The sequence below is a fragment of the Pinus tabuliformis genome, chromosome 1_2 (assembly GCF_031772625.1).
Source record: "Pinus tabuliformis cultivar Carrire ecotype Pingquan chromosome 1_2, CPIR1, whole genome shotgun sequence".
NCBI classification, from domain to species: domain Eukaryota; kingdom Viridiplantae; phylum Streptophyta; class Pinopsida; order Pinales; family Pinaceae; genus Pinus; species Pinus tabuliformis.
In genome coordinates, this window is record NC_142298.1 from 928,074,416 (window position 1) to 928,094,867 (window position 20,452).

General features: G+C 36.1%; 1 protein-coding gene and 1 pseudogene across 3 annotated transcripts; both read left to right on the forward strand.

Annotated features, from left to right (window-relative positions):
• The first annotated feature begins 2,478 nt into the window (after nucleotides 1-2,478).
• On the forward strand, nucleotides 2,479-6,258 carry LOC149208999 (uncharacterized). Its single transcript, XM_089398487.1, has 2 exons — nucleotides 2,479-3,101; nucleotides 3,441-6,258. The coding sequence occupies exons 1-2, from the start codon at nucleotides 2,479-2,481 to the stop codon at nucleotides 6,256-6,258; spliced, it is 3,441 nt and encodes a 1,146-aa protein (XP_089254613.1).
• Nucleotides 6,259-9,654: 3,396 nt separating this feature from the next.
• On the forward strand, nucleotides 9,655-12,998 carry LOC149209000 (G-type lectin S-receptor-like serine/threonine-protein kinase SD2-5 pseudogene; annotated as a pseudogene). 2 transcript variants are annotated; one of them, XR_016252173.1, is made up of 2 exons: nucleotides 9,655-11,404; nucleotides 12,544-12,998. The product of XR_016252173.1 is annotated as a G-type lectin S-receptor-like serine/threonine-protein kinase SD2-5 pseudogene, transcript variant X1 (transcript). The 2 variants fall into 2 exon arrangements; XR_016252174.1 differs by lacking the exon at nucleotides 12,544-12,998 and adding an exon at nucleotides 12,076-12,335.
• Nucleotides 12,999-20,452: the final 7,454 nt, after the last annotated feature.

A 20,452-nucleotide genomic window follows, 5' to 3' on the forward strand; every position in this document is an offset into this window, starting at 1 on the left:
GCCTATTTGATTGTTTGCACTAGATGAATTAATTTCAATGTAGATGTGGATTTCTAATCATATTTGATGGCTTGCACTAGATGCATTGATTTCAGTGTAGATGTGGATTTCTAAGCCTATTTGATTTTTTGCACTAGATGAATGAATTTCAATGTAAATTTGGATTTCTAATCCTATTTGATGGCTTGCACTAGATGCGTTGATTTCAGTGTAGATGTTGATTTCTAATCTTATTTGATTTCTTGCATTAGATGCATTGATTTTAGTGCAGATGTTTCTAATTCTATTTGATTGTTTGCATTAGATGCATTAGATGTTGTTAATCTTGAGGCTATAGATTATTATTCCCAGATATATTTAATAATAAGTAGAGGGAAACTGTTAAGAAACAATTCGTTGTCAAAAGTTGTGATGCCTAGAATTAAAATGAAAAAGATGTGCAAAATCAATCCTCCTGCAAAGTGCAAATTAATCCTTGACAAGATTGTCTCCCTTCTTCATCACCAACTAATTACTAATAGACAATTACATATATTCAAAATTACTAATAAATAATTGCATACAACAATGTATTCAAAATATTTATAAGAGGAAAGCTTGGATTATTGGGTGACTAAGGGAAAGAGGAGGCGATGAAGGAGCAGGAGAGTCGGCTGCAATCGGCGGGCTAGGGTTTGCAGGTGAAATAGCAGGGAGGGCTGGAAGAAACGCGCGCAGGGGAAACGAGCAGGGGAAGCCGGGGTTGGAGCGAAAGGGATAGTAAGAAACCTTAGCACAGGAGCGGAAGCTCATAAGTCAGTTTGTGCTGAGGGCAAAAATGGAAAATCGGCAAGGGAGGGGAGAGATCCCCTCCTATAAGAATATCGTTGCAGGAGAGGCAAGTGGCAGTGGCAACCAGAACGATGCCAGGGAGAATAATAAAGAAGCACCAGTGATGGGCAATTTGTGGCAAATGAAGACCGGAGGAAAGTGCTTACCAAGGGCTCAGAAAAAACCTAGATACGTAATACCCAACAACAAGCTGGAGGAATACAACAGCTACATGAAAGATCATGCACTGATCTGCAAGTTCGTAGGGTATTGGCCTACTGAAAAAGAACTACACAGGTGGATTTACCAAAGATGGAGGCCAAAAGGGCACATTGAGCTGAAACTAGGAGCAAAAGGGTTTTTTACAGCCATATTTGCGAATCTGGGGGATAAAGAAAGGGTTTTCGAGGAAGGGCCATATTTCATGAACAATGCAGGACTGTTCATGAAGTACTGGGAAGAAAGATATAACCCTGATAACGAAAAGATGCTGGAAGCCCCGATCTGGGTCAGACTGTTTGGATTACCAGTGGAATTTTGGGATCCTGAGATTATGGAGGGGATAGGCAACACGATTGGTGCCTTTGTCAAGGTAGCGGAAGCAACGAAAAAAGGCAAGTATACATCATATGCAAGATTATGTGTATACATGAATATAGCCGAACCTCTGCCGGAATACATAGAACTAGAATATCATGATGAAGTATGGCAACAACCATTAGATTATGAGCATATCCCCTTCAGATGCAGAAGATGCCATGAGTATGGACACCTATACAGACAATGCCCATTAAACAAGGAGGAAGAATACATAAGGAAAAAAGAAGAACAGCAAAGGGAAGCAGAGAGAACTGAGGAGACAGACAAGGGTTTCCAACAGGTTACCAGAAAGAAGAAAGCTGGTAAAGAAGGTCTAAAAACACAGACACAAGCGAAATCACTGAGCATCGAAAGTCAGAACAAGTTCAAAATCCTCCAGGAAAATAGTGAAGAGGGTGAGGACAAAGTGGAAGAGGAAGAAGATCCAGAGAATGAACCCATGGAAATAGTCAAGGAAACCAGAGAGAAAGACACAGGAGCAAGAGTAATGAATGAAGAGGAAGCTGCTGAAAAGATAGAAATACTAACTAACCAAACCCAAATGGAGACGGAAAGCCAGAAGGAAAACGAGGCAGAGGAAGAAAGGATTATGAGACAACTAATTCAGGAATGGAAAAACTTGGACGAAAGATTCATACCAGACAGTCAAAAACAATTATATAAGGAGGCATTTCAAAAATACAAAGATAAAAAAGGGGAGAATATGGATAAACAGGATATCACATCAGGAGAACAGGAAAGAGGTCAGATGGGAATTGGCGGTGCTGGCAAAAGCAGCAGGAAAAGAGGGAGGAAAACGATGAATGAAACGATCCAAACAGTTGGCGAAGTATTGATAAACTCAGGTAAAGTGATACCTCTGTCAGAGGTATTTTTCCACTCCTCCAAAAGTTTAAAATGATTATTATCAGTTGGAATATTAGGGGTCTGAATAGTAAGGGTAAGCAGAGATATATGAAAGAGAAACTTAAAAAAGACAGACCAAGTATTATGATCCTACAAGAGACAAAGATCACCATGCAGCAGATGGAAGGAATAATAAAAAACAACAAACTCCAATACGAAGTCATGGGACAAGATGCAATCGGATCAGCGGGCGGCATTGCAATATTGTGGAACCCAAACGAGATAATTTTTGAGAGCTGGACCAGCATGACCAGAATCCTTACAGGCACAGGAAGAATAGCGGGGACGAAGGAAAGGGTTATTATCTCAGGGGTTTATGGTCCTCATACTCCGGGAGACAGAGAAAATTTCATTAAAAATATGCAAGCAACTCGAAGATTACATCCGGAGACAGCATGGATTGTAGGAGGAGATTTCAATTTAATCCGGTCTCTAGAAGAGAAAAAGGGAGGTATAAGGAAAACAGACCAATATATGGAAATGTTCAATGACATGATAGATGGTCTGAGGCTGGTAGATTTACAAACTATCAACGGAGTCTATACATGGAATAACAGGAGAGGGGGAAGGAATCAAATAGCATCCAGATTAGATCGGTTCTTAGTATCAGAAACAATTATGAACAGAGATGTATTCATAGAAGCAAAGATCATGACATCCCTTGGCTTAGATCACTGGCCAATTAGACTGGAAGTGGATATTAAGAATAACCTCGGCAAGAAGCCCTTCAAATTTGAAGCTTTTTGGCTTAGAGACCCGGAATTTATAAAAAAAATGGAAGAATGGTGGAAGCAAAGCACAGTACAGGGAAAGGGAAAAATGCATACCTTCCAACTTAAACTTAAAGAGTTAAAAGGAAGGATAAAGAAATGGAACAAGGAAGAATTCGGAAACATCATGGAGGAAAAACAGAAGTTGGAAGAAGAAATGGAAGCTCTGCAACAAAGGATAATAAATGAAGGTAGGACAGAGGAAACTTGCAGAGAAGAAGGGATAATTCTAGGAAAACTGGAGGAGAGGAGAAAGCAGGAAGAAGTTTTATGGAGACAGAAGTCTAGAATAAAGTGGCTTAGGGAGGGGGAAAGGAACACTAGATTTTTTCATCAAGCAATGATACAACACAGGCAAAGGAATAGGATACTATCTATCAAGAACGAGAGTGGAGAGAGGATTGTTGAACAGGAAGGAATTGAAAAAGTGCTGATGGAATACCACAAAGGAATATTGACTGAACCCCACATGGACAGGTCTGAAGCTATAAAAGAAGTTTGCAAGGCCATTCCCAGGATAGTAACTGAAGACCAGAATAGAGCCCTAATGAGAGCAGCTAGTTTGGAAGAGGTGGAGGAAGTGGTGATGAGCATGAAGAAGGGTACAGCGCCAGGACCGGACGGTTTTACGGTTGATTTCTATCAAGCGTGTTGGCACTTTATGGGATGGGAGATTCTGGACCTGATAGAAGAATCCCGTATAAATCAAAAGGTATGGCCAGCCATTAACTCTACTTTTTTCACTTTGATTCCAAAAAATGACAATTCAGAGGATGCTAAGGGATTTAGACCCATTGCCCTATGTAATGTTATCTACAAAATAATTGCATCGCTGATGGCCAAAAGACTGAAACCCCTGTTAGATAGATTAATATCCCCTGAACAAACTGGTTTCGTAGAAGGTAGACAAATTCTAGATGGTTTAGTGGTTACTCAAGAAGTAATTCATTCACTGAAGGCAAAGAAGCAAAAAGGAATGATGATTAAACTGGACTTGTCGAAAGCTTATGATAGAATCAACTGGCAATACTTGGAAGAAATCTTGGGAAGTTTCGGTTTTGGTACTAGGTGGATAAAGTGGGTTCATAGTCTCATATCAACTCCAAACTTTTCAATATTAGTCAATGGAACTCCCTCGAAAACCTTTAAGGCATCTAGAGGAATAAGACAAGGTGATCCCTTATCTCCTTTCCTATTTATACTAGCAGCAGAGGGTCTGGGCAGGTATCTTAAAAAAGAAAGAGCAGCAAATAAAATCAAAGGGCTAAGACTATGGGGTAATGAATTGCCTATAACCCATCAGCAATTCGTTGATGATATCATGTTATTTGGGGAGCCAACCGTAAAAGAAGTGAGAAATCTGAAGAAGGTTTTGGACTTATTTGCGGAAGCATCTGGGTTGGAGATCAACAAGGAAAAGTCATGCACCTTTATATTCAATACCATGGAGGCAGTCAAAATCCACTTGACCAGGATGCTAGGTTTTAAGCAAGGGGATCTCCCAACTAAATACTTGGGAAACTTACTGGATTTCAACTCTAAAAGACAGAAAAATTGGCAAGGAGTCTTAGAGAAATTAAAAAACAGAGTGGCTAACTGGGCCTTCAGAACTTTAAATATTGCTGGAAGGATTGTTTTAGTAAAATCAGTGTTGCAGGCAATCCCCATATATCCGCTATCGATTATGGCGGTACCACAAGGAGTCTGCACCAAGATCAGAGAAATTTTGAGGAAGTTCATTTGGGGAGGATCGACCCAACAGAAGAAGTGGGCCCTAGTATCATGGAAACACCTGACGAAACGAAAGGAGGAAGGAGGCTTGGGTCTGCGCGATCCGGATAGACTCAACAAGGTGCTTGGTGCAAAACTTTGGTGGCGATGGCTAAGAGGGGGCAATGACCTATGGAAGGCACTATGGAGGCACAAGTACAATATGCCAAACACTACGGAGGATATTTACCGGATGCAGGAAACCCCGAAAGGCTCGGCAATCTGGGATCTAGCTCGACAAAATCGTGATATAGTAGAAAAGAATGCTTTCTGGGAAATTCGAGGAGGAGGGGAAGCCAAATTCTGGGATGAGAAATGGCAGCAAAGAGAGAAAATGAGCAGAATACAAAAAATCCAAAACATACAGGAAAAAATAGGGGATAACCGTATATATGTCAAAGATTATTGGAAAGAGGACGAATTGGATGGAATCTGGCGGAAATGGATAACACCAGAGGAATGGGGTTTCGAGATAGATCAAGAGCAACAGGAAGCGTTTATGGAAGAGGTAGAGTCCAGGAAAATAAAAGCTCGAACGGGTAGGGATATCCTCAGATGGGGGAATTCAATGAAAGGATCCTTCACAGTCAAGGAGGCATACTATCTGGCAGACCAACAGGGGACCAACGAAGAAAACCAAGACTGGAAGGTCATCTGGGGTAACAATTGGTGGCCGAAAATTATCTTATTTGCATGGCTAGTAGCTAAGGGCAAGATCCTGACGTGGGATAAACTCCAAAAGAAAGGTTTCAGTGGACCTTCAAAATGTTACCTATGCAATAAGGAAGCTGAAACTCAAGATCATCTATTAATCAAGTGTGTTTATGCCAGGAAGCTATGGATTGAAACCGGAAAACTATTCCAGAAACTTGAGGGGTCCCCGAGAGAAATAAATGAAGTAATTTTTCATTGGCAGAAGGAAAAATTCCAATGTAAAGTAGTCCGAAAGGCCTGGGATCTCATTGCGGGTTTTGTGATTTGGATGTTATGGAAAGAAAGGAACCGCAGAGTATTCCAAGACAAAGCTAAAAACGCGGAAACAATATGGAACAGAGTAGTGAACTTAACTAGAGAATCAATTCTGGTGGAAAAATGGGATGCGGATGATTGGAAAGTAGATCAGGGAGAGGAGAAAATTTTAAAGAAACTAAATTTGAAATTTGAAATGGTGCATACCAAAAAAATTGGCAGAAATAGTACGAGATCTCAAAGCTATGACAAGTTTGCATATCCCAAAGGTAATTTTATGAAGTTAAACTTTGACGGGGCATCGAAGGGGAACCCAGGTAATGCCGGATTCGGAGGTATCTTCCGAGACAGCCAGAGAAACACCAGATGGATCTATGCAGAGTGGGGCGGGGAGATGACAAATAATGAGGCCGAGTTATGGGCGATCCACTAAGGCTTGAGAATCGCGATTAGAAATGGCTATAGAAACCTGGAGATAGAAGGAGACTCTCAGATAGCAATTGAAATACTAAAGAAACTTAACGACGGGAAGAACTCGGAGCAGATCACCAATAGCTGGCGAACGACAGGGATTGTTCAAGAAATGGCGGACCTACTAAAAAGAATCGACTATAAAATCTTTAATCATGTGAAAAGGAATGGAAACCAAGCGACAGAATTCCTTGCGAATTGGGGTTGCAAGGGTCGAAACAGCAAAATAGACAATCAGTGGAGAACGTTGCGGCCCAATAGAGAATGGGAGGAATTGGCCGGTATTATTAATTATGACCATGAACAAGCAACGAATGAAAATAAAGGGCAAGCAGCAAACGAGAATCATAGCATTCGTGCGGCGGACATGTGAGATGGATCGGCAATCCCAGAAATTTAATGAGTGTCAGTCAAGGCGGGGGAATGATATAATGGGCAGGCAAGCTACAGTACAGCAGAAGTGTGCGACGACAGGTAAGAATCAACCACCACACAACAAGATAATAAACGCAAGTGATCGGAGAGGAGGAAAAAACGGTATGTCAGAATCCATAAATGGAAATGAGGGAAGAAGGATAATTGATAGGAAAGGCAGAGGACAAAGTAACAGGTGGCAGCGGAAGGCCAAGTTGACAGGTAGGCGGATTAGAGCAAGGAAGACTATAAACGGGAGGCAGCGAAAGAATCGACAACGAGGAAACTGTTTAGGAACTCAGAGAGCGAGGAGAGAAAAGGTGGTGGAGAGCTGGCACAGAGCGAGGTTGCGTCGAAAACTTACTGAGGACGCTATGGAAACCAGGAAGAGAGCAAGGGCAGTAGAGGAACTGGAAGCCGCGGAGCGCAGAGACAGGGATAGGAAGGGCAAGGCGGTAGCGAAGGAAGAGACTGTAGAGGAGATATATGAAATATATGATGACTCTGAGGAAGAGGAGGACCGGCAAGATCAAGGTAGGCAAGGTAAGGAACGAGGCGGAAATGTAGGAGGCTGGGATACCCAGCAAACCAGTGACGAGCAGCTAGGACAGCGGGAGGGAAAGGTAAGGCAGCGCGGCAGACAGAGAGGAAGAAGAGGCGCGGGTAGCGGGCTGGAGCCGAGCAGCAGGAGAGGCAGAGGAACGAGCAGATACGGAGGAGAAAGGGGAGGACGACAGGGGCAGAGAGGGAGACCGGGTAAAAAGACAAGCCGGTCGTTGGACAAGAAAATTCAACAAGCAGAAAAGGCGTATAATCAGAACACGAATCCAAGAATCAGGAGAATTATCCAGAATATGGAGGAAGATGCGCTGCAAGCTCAGTCTGACTCAGAGATGGAAGATTGGGAGTTTCTACTCCACGACCCTGGCAACACTAGGGGAAGAATGTCCCTATTTAAACAGTCTTTGCATATCTACTGGGTGATGAAGAGATTGTTGGCTAAAGCTTTGGAACAAGCTGCAACAGAGATGGCAGAACTGGCGCAAGGAGTCCCCAACCTAAGGAGGGAGCTGAGGATCATTCAGATTACATTGGAGATGCAAGAAAAGAAGCTTGAGGAGATTCAACAAATGATAAGGGAAGGACAGCAGAATGCAAACAAGGAGACTAACCAGCGACCAGAGGCAGAAGCTGATTAAAGATAGATATGTATTAATTTTGATGAAGCTGCATAGTATAGATAATTTCAGTTTGTTTCAAGTATTAGAAGAGGAAAATCGATATATGCATGCAAGTAGAATTAGAAATCTGCAAGACTGTTTAGTGTATTTAGCTTGGATAATCAGACTATGGATCTTCTATTTTTGGTCGGCTATTAAAAACTTTAGGTGGCTGAAATACTCGGTTTCCCCAAGAGGGCGAGTTGAAGGCAACCTTACTCATACTGTGTATTTTTGATTTGAAGTAATAGAAAAAGTAGAGCAACACCGCAGCTTACAAAAAAAAAATAAAAAATTATAAGAGGAAAATATATATTTATAGACATGAAAATAAATAAAAATATTCTTGTTGAATTTAAGCTTCTGTGATCCATATCAAGTTTTTTGAGAAGAATTTTCAGCGTAAATCACATTCAAATGCAACGTTTGGAACCAACGAGTGTGGTTCATAAGAAAAATTTAGATGACACAAATAATGTAAAATTTTTATAAATCTAATCACTCATTAAAATAAATTCAAGAATATATTATTACTTAATTTTGCAAAATAAATTGTAGATAAAAAAATCATTAAAATATTATTGGAAAAAAATAAATTATTTCATAGGTTAACAAAGAAACAAATTATTTCTTTGAAATCATTTAAAAATGTACTATATTCATCCATGGTACACATTTTTTATATTATCGTTATAGTTTTTCTTAATTTGATACAACTATTTGAAATGAGGTGAAAAGGTTGTAATAGTTTTTTTTAATTTGATACAACTATTTGAATTGAGCTGAAAAGGTTGTAGTTGAGATGAGTGGGAATGAGATTTACTTGGTTTTGAAATGGAACTCTATAGAAAGTGGATTTTAAAAATTAGTTAAAGAAACTAGGTAAGGGTTAATCCCCAAAGATAATTTTAAATATTAGTTAAAAAAATAACAAATAAAAACCAGAGAAATTTAAATATTAGTTAAAAAAATAACAAGGTAAAGAGTTAATATTCTAATGAAAATAGAGAGTATATTTCATAAAAAAAAATTGAAAAATATAAATTTATTTTAAAATATATAATTTTTATAAAAATATTTTGATTTTTAATAATTTATATAACGTTTATGAAATTTTGATAATAATAATATGTTACAAAATATTATATAAAAAATAAAAATATTTTTTTCCATTAACTATCTTCGTGCAAAGTTGGAATTTCTAAAAGGAATCCAAGTGTATGGTTTTTACATGTTTCCAATTAGTTTTCACATTTTCAAGGAAATTTCTTGAAATTTTTGTAATTTTTAATAATTTATATAATATTTATAAAATTTTGATAATAATAAGAAGTTATGAAATATTATATAAAAAATAAAAATTTAAATATCTTTCATCAATCATCTCTAAGTAAGGTTGGAATTCCCAATACAGATCCAGTTGTCAAATTTGAAAGTTTTTGCATCTTTCTAACTAAATTAATTAGGAAATAAATAATCCATTTTTTCCCAAAAAAAAATGTATTAAATACTTAACATAATTAAATGCATCGACATAAGTTTTTGTATGTAATTTTCGTCCAAAATTCTTCAATAATTTTTTTTTGTTTTCCAGCGCGGAGAAAAAAGAGTTTGATCTACAGGCAACGCACGCGGATCAATTTCCAAAATCCCATGATTATAATATAAGGCCGGGGAGGTCCAGTTACAGGGAAAGACGACCAAGTAAGTAGATCGAGGCGAGCCATGGGTTCTGCACAGGTCCCAATTCAGAAATCTAAAAGAGTTTGATCTACAGTCAACGCACGCGGATCAATTTCCAAAATCCCATAATTATAATATAAGGCCGGGGAGATGGTCCAGTTACAGGGAAAGACGACCAAGTAAGTAGATCGAGGCGAGCCATGGGTTCTGCACAGGTCCCAATTCAGAAATCTTGCAGTTTAATACATTCGATTTTGAGGTTCTTTAAGATCAATTTTTTAAAATTATCTTTAGTGTTGCCAAGCCTGACTTCGATGTTGGTTATCATTCCCCTGTTGGATCAACGATATCGTGTTTTCTACATCACCAGTTTGGCTCCCATATATGCTGTGTGGATTTTCTTTGTTCTGTGGAAACATCTGAAAAAACAATCTCCTGTTCATGTTCATGGTAAGGAAGATGCCCATGAATTAGACACAGAGTATCTGAAGAATCTCACTGGCCTTCCTACAATTTTCACTTACAAGAATATTGAGACCGCCACAGGGGGGTTTAGAAAAGAGATTGGAAAGGGTGGATTTGGGAAAGTATACGAAGGGAAATTGAGTGATGGTATTCCGGTGGCCGTCAAATGTCTGGGCGACAGGGCAGGACAGGGGCAGAGAGAATTTTGTGCAGAAGTGGCCACCATATCTTCCATCAATCATTCCAATCTTGTGAGTTTGCGTGGTCTTTGTGTTGAAGGGCAACATCGAATTCTGGTGTACGAATTCATGGCCAACGGGTCTCTTGATAGATGGCTGTTTGGCTCAGAAAAACAGTTGGATTGGAAAACCAGATATTCGATTGCGCTCGGTACTGCCCGGGGACTTGCTTACCTGCACGAGGATTCGAGGCTTTGCATTCTGCATCTGGACATCAAGCCTCAGAACATTCTGCTGGACGAAAATTTCAAAGCGAAGGTCTCCGATTTCGGCATGGCGAAGTGTATGGACAGAGATATAGAAAGCCGTGTGGTGACTCAAGCGAGAGGGACGCTGGGGTACATGGCGCCCGAGTGGTTTTATGAATTGGGAATCACTTCCAAGAGCGATGTGTTCAGCTACGGGATGGTGCTTCTGGAAATCATCAGCGGGCGCAAAAACGTGGATAGTTCTCAGGATTCGGAGCACTGGTTTTTCCCTTCTATTGCTTTCAGCAAGGCGAAACAAGGGAAAATGGAAGCATTGTTGGACAGCAGATTGAAATTGAAAAGGACAGAAGATGTGAATGAGGCGTCTAGGTTGATAAAGACGGCACTGTGGTGTATTCAGAGCGATTGGGCACTGAGGCCTTCCATGGGAACAGTGGTGCGAATGTTGGAAGGGGATTTGGATATCATGGATCCTCCATTCCTCTCCACCTTTCCTTTTTCCCCATCTAGGGCTGCCCAGACGCATACCGCTTCACCCGTTGCGACTGGTAGTTTGTAAAATTCAGAAACCTAGACCTCGAAAAGAACAGTTTGTAGCAGGGGTTAAATTTCATGGGTCCTCTTATTTTTTTTTTTACAACATGGTGAATCGGTAACTGTCTGGCCTAATCTAAGGGAGACCCAGGATCAAACTTCAACGCTGCCACTATAACACCAAGAGCATAACCAACCACCTGCAAGTCGGGTATACTAAGTCTCTATGATTTTAGCAAGAGCAGACTCACGAGAAAAGGGAATCCGCCCCTCTAGCCGCCACCACAGCAGATCAATATACTCAATGAGATTTGAACTTCGGTCCCCTTCTCCTTATGCATGAGGTAATTGTTTTTTATTACGACAGTTTATTTTTAAATAGTCTTTCTGATGATTTTTAATATTTACTTTTATTTTATTCATAATTCCTGTCGCACTTATTTTATTTAACTTTTGCACTTGTTGCACATTATGAATGATATTTAAATTACTTCATTCATAATTACTGTCACATGAAAATAGTGTTTATAAAATTATCTTTTGTCATGGTCTGCTTTTTCATTTAATGTGCTGATGATGAATCACATTTGTTACTTCGAAAAGCTTTTGCTAAAAAAAATTTCTTATGTAATTTCTACCTAAAAACTTTGCTTAATTCATTATAGATCACAAAAAAAACTCGAATACAAAAAAAATTAATTCTTAAAACTTTCCAGGGACAAAGACCAGAACTGCAAATTGCTAACATCATAATCCATATTATATCATCCTTTCAATTTGTGAAACATTTAGACAGATAGACAAAAGAGAAAGGGCAATTGGTGGTTTCACTGCACTTCTGTTAGCACCAACCTACATATGTAATCTCAATCTATGATTAATATAAATATGGAATCGATCAGTCATGCGAATAACTCTGCATTCCTGTGGGAATACTAGATACCTGAAGTATCTTCGCACTGAAATCATAGGTTATCATTAAAGCCTATGTGTGGTGTTACATGTATATCTCCAGCTTCACAATGCGCGTGTAGAAGTGGAATTCCTCCACCAGATTTGCCAAGGACGAGTCTGCGTCTGCTCAGATTCTGTTGGGAGAGGCATCGAAAACTGCTTATATCTTTTAATAGCGTAGATTTATTTGGTGTTTATTGAGCAATGTGTTTTAACCCATGTTATATTTTTTTTGAAAATTAAAAAGTGAAGAACCAAATATTGAACATTGAACAGTGTTACTTAAATTAAATTATTGGTTTTTGGTGCTCGGAAACCCGTGAACATATTATTTATTTGATTGTGTTTACATAATGTTATGGTTTTTTGTTTTTGGTGCTTGGAAACTTCTCAACACACTTAGTATTTAGATCGTGAAATAGGTCAAGCTGTTTGATCAATTTTTGAACACATTTAGTATTTAGACTGTCCACCTAGTAACTCATGGATAGCCTAAAGCGAAATATGACAGATCATGATTGGTCCACAGGATGATTCATTACTTGAAAACTTTTATCGTGAAAGTGACGGGAATATTGTGGTGGTGAAAAAAGCATTGTCCAAGCGCTGAGGAAGACTGATTTTTAGAGTGGGAATAAGTGCTGAGGAAGACCAATCAGAGACATGAGACATGTTAATTGTAATTTATTTTTGTAATGATGTAAATGTAAGCATTAAAAGGGACATTGGAAATAATGTAAGAGTGGGGATAAGTGTCGAGGAAGCCCAGTGAGACACATGAGACATGTTAATTGTAATTTATTTTTGTAATGATGTAAATGTAAGCATTAAAGGGGACACTGGAAATAATGCTTACATTAGTAAATCGAGTTGTTTTTAGTGAGACTTTGACTTTTTGGAAGCTTTTCCGGTGGGTTTTTCTAGTCTAATTCCTCTAAAATCTAGGAGGAATTTATTGAAATCATAAGTTTGATGGGTAACCCATGGACAATCGAAGTGCCTTAGGGGTTTTTGAGGGTGTTGAATCCATATATACAATCAAAAAACCAATTTAAATAACACAAATGAAGATTTAACCTCAAATTTTTCGGCTAGATTTGAGCACTAAAGACAACTCCTTAGTAAATTGATAGATTAGATTGGTTGGTTGTTGGAATTTTTTAAGAGATTTTATTTCCTTGTTTGGAATTGTTAGATCTTATGGGCATTATTTATGTGGCTTGTAATTTGGCTTTAATTGTAATATACAAATTATTTGTGTACTTTGTCCACCATATTTGCTCTACTAATTTCTTTTTTTAAATATCTTTCTAAATAAAAATAATAAAATCATTTTCAAAAATAATAATTTTATTTATATTTTTAATAAATTTATAATTTATATAAAGTCTTTGTGATTTATATATAATTCTGAACATAGACTTTGTGATTTATGATTTATATGGTCTCTTCTAAATAAATTATTTTAAAATTAAAATTATTAATGAAAATAATTTTCATTCTTATAATATAATCATCAATTTTACCTGTTATATCATGGAGGAAACTACTAGTTTTGATTGGTGAGCTTAAGTCATTGCAGAGTCCCAGAGTATTTGGGAAACCTACGGATATAGGGGCGGTCAAAAAATTCGCAGCGCCCATGTCCCTGGGATTCTCGAATATTCCGACGGACATAGAGGTGGTCAAAAAATTGACCATACCCATGTCTCTCAGATTCCCAAATATTCTGAATATCTGCAATCGACTTAAGAATGACTAGTTTTGACTAATCATCTTTAAAAGTTGAAACTTTAACCCAACAGTTTACATACTTTCCTCATCTTGTAGGCATTTAATACAATATTAAACTTCATAAAATTAGGTGAAAGGCACTCTCAAATATAAGCACAATTTCAAAGTAAAATCGTGTGCACATCTTAGCAGGTGAACCAGAGTTTTAAATTAAAAAGTGGTGGGTCATGATGCATCCTGATTCCCTGTTGCTGACTGAAAGCTGAATCAGAAATGCCTGATGTGTACGCATTGAAAGCGAAGAGGATTGAGAGAGTACTTAGCAGTAGGGATATTGAAATTTTGAGAATTGGCAATCAGCCGCGAAGGGGCAGGGTGTAATTCCCTTGGCTGTGAACAAGTTGTTTCTAATATTTGTCGGCAATTGGCGTGTGAAGTAGGTGTAATTAGTTGGTTATGAACAAAGAGTTTCGATTGGTCGATGTGTCGTGTTGCAGTAACAATTAAGATTAGTGTGTACGTTTATATTATTTAACAAAACAGTCTGTGATTCTTGGGCAAGAGCTAACCACTCTGTTATAGGGCATTAAATGCCGGCTTACATGCAGGCTGGTTAAGTATATATTGTGGAAGAATGACTGTGACTTTTGCCCACCACAAAATTTTTAACCAGCGTGCATGTAAACAGGAATTTAATACCCTATGGCAAGCTGGTTAGCTCTTGCCGTGATTCTTGTATGTATTCTCTGGGGAGTCTGGGGAGCCTTCCAAGGTAAAGTTGATTGACATGAACCGTATCTATATTATATAAAATAATTGAAACTTGTTTTTTTATATGCCCGACATTTTTTTTAATTATTGGCCACTTAAAGTTGAAATGTATATTTTGAAATTAAGATAATTTACAGGTGTCAAATTTAACCTTTAGTTTGTAGCAATTGATTTCTACCACAATTAAAATGTATTACATCCGACTCTGTCATGTGAACAAGAGATAAAAAAAAACAAGCATTAATGTTGTTTGCTTTATTAATATATTATCAGTTGTTTTTAGTGAGATTTTTTAGAAGTTTTTTCGGTGGGTTTTTTTGTCCAATTTCTCTAAAATCTAGTTTAAATAACACAAATCAAGATTTCATCTCAATTTATTATTATTATTATTATTATTATTATTTTTTAATTTTTTCTACCTGATTCTGGCAGTGGAAAGTCTAAAAAGTCACACTAAAGACAACTCCATTATATTATAGCTTTATGTGAGTGCACAACATATCTATTTTCTTTTTTTCTCTGGTTTTTCAATTAATTTTAAGAAAAATTTGGTAAAGATTTAAAAAAATGAGTTTAAGTTATTTAATTAGTTTTATAGGGAGCTAAATCTATTTATACATTCAAAAGTATATTTTAAAGAAAAAAAATTACAATAGATGGATAGAGATCAGAGACATTAATAATAAAAAGGCCTACATAGCAATATGTTATTTTCCCCCCATTAATTCTAACTTCTATAAGAAGAAGAATCTAGATAAAACTAACCCTTACAATGGTTTAGAGAATGATATTTCTAGCCTAAGGAATGACGGTAATATCCTTTTAATAGTTGACTTTGATGCTCGAACTTCAAACAACCAAGCTATTATTCTAAGCAATCATTCCAACCCTAATCCTCTTTGGTTAGACGAAGACCCTACCCTGGCTAGTAGGTACAAAAGGAGCTCTGAAGACCTCGGGGAAAATTTGTTTGGGTCAGAGCTAGTCAAGCTTTGTAGTGCTTAGGATCTCATAATTTGCAACGGTCTAAAGAAGTGGCCCAATTCCAGCAAGATGACCTGCATCCATGGACTTGGTAGCAGTGTGGTAGACTACGTTATTTCCGATCTCCCATTATACAACGAAATGGTAAATTTTGACATCTTAAACGACCACGAACCTGACTCTGATCATAGGCCTTTACTTATAACTCTCAAGTTTGTCATGCATAGAGTTCCCATAGAAAATAATACTGACAGCCAAAAGAACTTAATATTTGATAGAAATAAAAAGGATCTCTTTCTAAATGAATTAAAAACTAATTTGCTTCCTTTATCTAGTATAGACAACATAGAAGACCTATATCATAATTTTACTACAACCCTCTCATATTCTATTAACAAGTTCTCAATTGAAGTCTCAAATAATAAAAGAAATAGCAAAACCAATCCATGGTATGACAAAGATTGTAAAAGTGCGAGGAGAGCAATTAAGGAAGCTGTTGATGATTCTCTTAAAATGGACAAGATAAAAATATACAAAGCCCTAATTAAAAGGAAAAAGAGGCAGTACATTGGTCAAAGACAGGAGAATCTCTTACACCTCTCTAAGGTAGCTCTTAAGAAATTTTGGAGGCAGATTCTGACTAGGAAGACTAAGGATAATAATAAAATTGCTCTTCACCGATTGGAATTCTTATCTTAAAAAGCTTTATGAATCTCCAAATGTCATGGATAATTTGGAAACCCTGCTCACAACGAAAAAAGTTTTTTCTTTAGAAGACATTAAGTTTGGGGTTAATCGCCTTGCTAATGGGAAAGCTAAGGACATTGAAGGTTACCAGGCGGAAATCTTAAAAATTGGAGGACCTGTCCTCATCCCCCACATCCACAAGCTTTTCAATCAAGCAGCTAAGCAAGGGTTCCCTAAACCTTGGACTGAGAGCCTCATTATCCCTATTATATATATATAAATCTTAAAATTAAATTAATTAATTATATATATATATATATATATATATATATATATCAAAAAATATTATATATAAAAAAAAGTATATTTAAATTTTAATATAATATATTAAAATTAAATTAAATTAATTTTTTTTTTTTAATTATATATTTTTTTATTTTATTAGTTGAAATGGTATTTTATATATAAAAAATATATATATATTTTTTTTGCCTCCCAACCTAGCCCCAGCCAGCAATCAATTCACGCATCCCCCCTCACCCGCCCGCCCGCCCGCCCGGCCCCCCAACGAGTGGCCAAAGGGTCGGAGGCCAATTCCCTGAATCAGTCTGTGGTCCTCTGGTGGCTGGCTAGGGGCTCAGGCGAGCGGGGGCCTGCTCACCCACCCGGGCCCCCAGCCAGCGGCCAAAGGGCTAGGACCCAAAATCAATTTTGTTTTTGTTTTCTAAAATTGTAATGTTTAATTAAAAAAACCAAATTAATTTAAATAAATAAAAAAAAAAAACTATATTTATATAATAGAAAAACAATGTATTTTAGTAATTAAATAAAAAAAATAACAATTCAATTTATAAAAAAGAAAACACCTCTAACTATTTTTTTTTTAAATTAAATTTAAATTAAAAGAATTACAATTTAATAAATATATATTTTTTAATTAAAAATTAAATCAATTTAACAAAATAAAATAAAAATAAAAACAATTTTTTTTAAAACCTTATTAATAAAATGTAATAAATAAAATTTCAATTAAAAAAAAATTAACAAATATATAACAAAAACAAAAAATGGATTTTTTTTTTTCTAATTGAACAAAAAAATTTCCGTTGAAGAAAAAATGCCATTCAAGAATTTTAATGCTGCCCAAACAAAATAAAAAAATTAGAAAAAATAAAATAAAATTTTTTCGCTATTAAAAAAAAAAACAAAAAAAACTTTTTATGTGGTTTTTCTGGTAAAACAACAAATTTTCCCCAAACTTCTCTTTAAATAGTCAAAATAGAAAGAAAACTAACATTTAAAATGCGTAAAACTCATGTTTAATGCAGCTCCAAACTTTTTAACAAGACCTAGAAAACTTGATGTGATGTGATGAATATAAACAATGAATGGTATTTTATAGCGATGATTGTGGGATTAAACTTAAAACTAAAAAAAATAATTTATAATTAATATTATAGTGTTAGGTTAGTTTTCATTCATCGTGGGATAAAAATAAAATATTAATTATAAAAATTAATTTAGTTACATAGTCAATGTTAAATAATTTAAATAGAAAAATTATTTTAATTTCGAAGAAATGCATTAAAGGAAAATTTATGTCAATAATTTGAATAGAAACTTGGGTGAAATATTTCAAAACCAAAAGTTTAGTAATATGTTTTCAAGTAAATTATAGATGAAAATTTTGGAGGGGAGATTTTCAGTGAAAGATTTTCGGGGAAAAGTTTGGAGGGAAAATTTTCGGTGAAAATTTTTGGGGGGGAAACTTCAGAGGGAAATTTTCAATCTCTAAGCTATAAATTGTCATTGGGAGAGAGCACATTTGTATCATTTGACATCTTCTGGTTGAAAGTCATGAATTCTTCTCATAGTGAAGTTTTTTTTTTTTTAGCATCGGCATCTTCGTTATGCAACAACTCTATTCCTTTTGATGAATGTAACATGAATTCTTTCACAATGAATAGAGAGACAAATTTTCCACTTAGTCTTAATCCTAAGGATGACGAGAGAAACATTGATAAAGGGTAGAAAACAGAATTTCATGTGAATAGAGAGTTAATTTTTCACTTCCTCTTAATCCTAAGGATTATGAGAGCACCACTGATGAAGGGCGGTATGAAGAATTTCTAGACTCAAAGTTTCTACATAGTCCTAATCCTAAGGATTATGAGAGCACCACTGATGAAGGGGGGTAGATGAAGAATTTCCAGAGTCAAAGTTTCCACATAGTCCTAATCCTAAAAATTATGAGAGCACCACTAATGAAGCGGGTGTGAATAAGTTGCAGAGTCAAAGTTTCCACATATTTCTAAACCTAAGGATTATGAGAGAACCACTGATGAGGGGGGGGGGATGAATAATTTCCAGAGTCAAATTTTCCACATATTCTTAATCCTATGGATTATGAGAGCACCATTGAGGAAGGGGAGGGCGAGCATGAACAATTGTCAGTAAATAAAGATTCAAAGTTTCCACTTAGTCATAATCCTAAGAATTATGAGAGCACCACTGACGAAGGGGAGGATGAAGAATTTCCATTAAATAGAAATTCAAAGTTTACACTTAATCCTAATCCCAAGGATTATGAGACCACCATTGATAAATGGGAGGATGAAGAATTTCTTGCAATGATAATTTGACTATGAATAGAGAGTCATATTTTCCACATAGTCATAATCCTAAGGATTATGCGTGCACCAGTGTTGAAGGGGAGGATGAAGAGTTTCTTCCAAATGATAATTTTAGAGGAACATATGTGAATAATTCATTTTCTCTGAGTGAGTGTTTCAAAGGCAGTCATGGTGATAACAAATTGAATCCTCCAAGGGAGGTTTTCAAAAGAAAGTATGAAGATGGTGAAGAATTTCATCTGAGCCAAGATTTCAAAAGCGCAGATGTTGGTAGTGAAGAATTTCCTTAAAGTGAGGATGGTAATGAATATTTTCCAAGCAATGATGGTGATGAATTTTTTAAATATGTTCAAAATGATCATAGTCAGTATAATATTCCTCCTAATGATGATGAAAATGCTTCTACAAACAATAATGGAATGAGGGAGACATTGCAAGAAAATATTGTATCTAAGAGTAGGAGTAGACCTTTTCATATGAATCTAAAATATTCCAGTTATACAAGGAATGTTGTCAAAAGGATTGCTTGAAACATATGGATTTCAAGTTTTTTTTGGAGCAAAGGAAGAAATATTTTTCAATGACTAAAAGCATGTAAAATTCATTTTTAGTGGGTTGCATGCAATCTACACTAGCAGGTTATGATTATCATATTGGGAATGTATTGATATGTAGAAAGGCTTTCAAAAATGTTGCATTCAATTGGTAATTTTTGTTGTCAAAAATCTAAAAAAGACTAGAAAAATATCCTACATATTATTCAGAAGTACGTTATAAAAGAGAGGTTGGACCATTAGAAATTACTACAATGTCATGGATGAAAGAGTTATTTTCAAAGCATGGAGAGTGTATCCCAAATAGAGACACAATACATATTCCAGATAATTTCTCAAGATGAGAAATCTACATCTTATACAAAGAATATGCAGAGGGCGCTGATTGAGATGGTAATTTTATTACATATTCATATTTTACAAGGATATGGAAGAATGAATTCAACAATGTTCGTATTCCTAAGAAGACAAGGACGGAGATTCACAGTACATGTGCTTCTCTTAAAAAGAGATAAATGTCAAGGGGTAGAAAGAGGTATGCATTCATAACATTATTTTTAAAAATTGGATAGTAATCAACTATGAAAATATATTTATTAATAGATTTCTTTTATTTTATGTGCAGATTCTATTGTCAAATCACTTCAAGAACATCACAATTAGGAACAAGTGAAATACACAAATTGTATAAGCATAAAAAAGAGTGTTATGATAATCCAAATAAATATCTGGGTTTTATAATTGATGGTATGGACCAAAAGAAAACACTTCTACCACATTTTGTCCACACACCAAAAAATTTACAGGAAGAAAATTTTATTCAGTTTCACTTGGTTGGCTGTATGGTCTTTAATGGAAAGATGTTGCCAAGGGTTTACTTCACATATCCAAATATTCATAATGATGCAACTCTTATTATAACTATAACCCATGATGTGCTTTCTCATTGGTTTGATATTCTTCGTGAAGTTTTGTATTTGCAATTGGACAAAACAAGCCATGAAAACAAAAATCAAGTTCTTTTTGGATATCTAAACATGCTTGTTCAATTGGGAATTTTTAAAAAGGTAAAGGT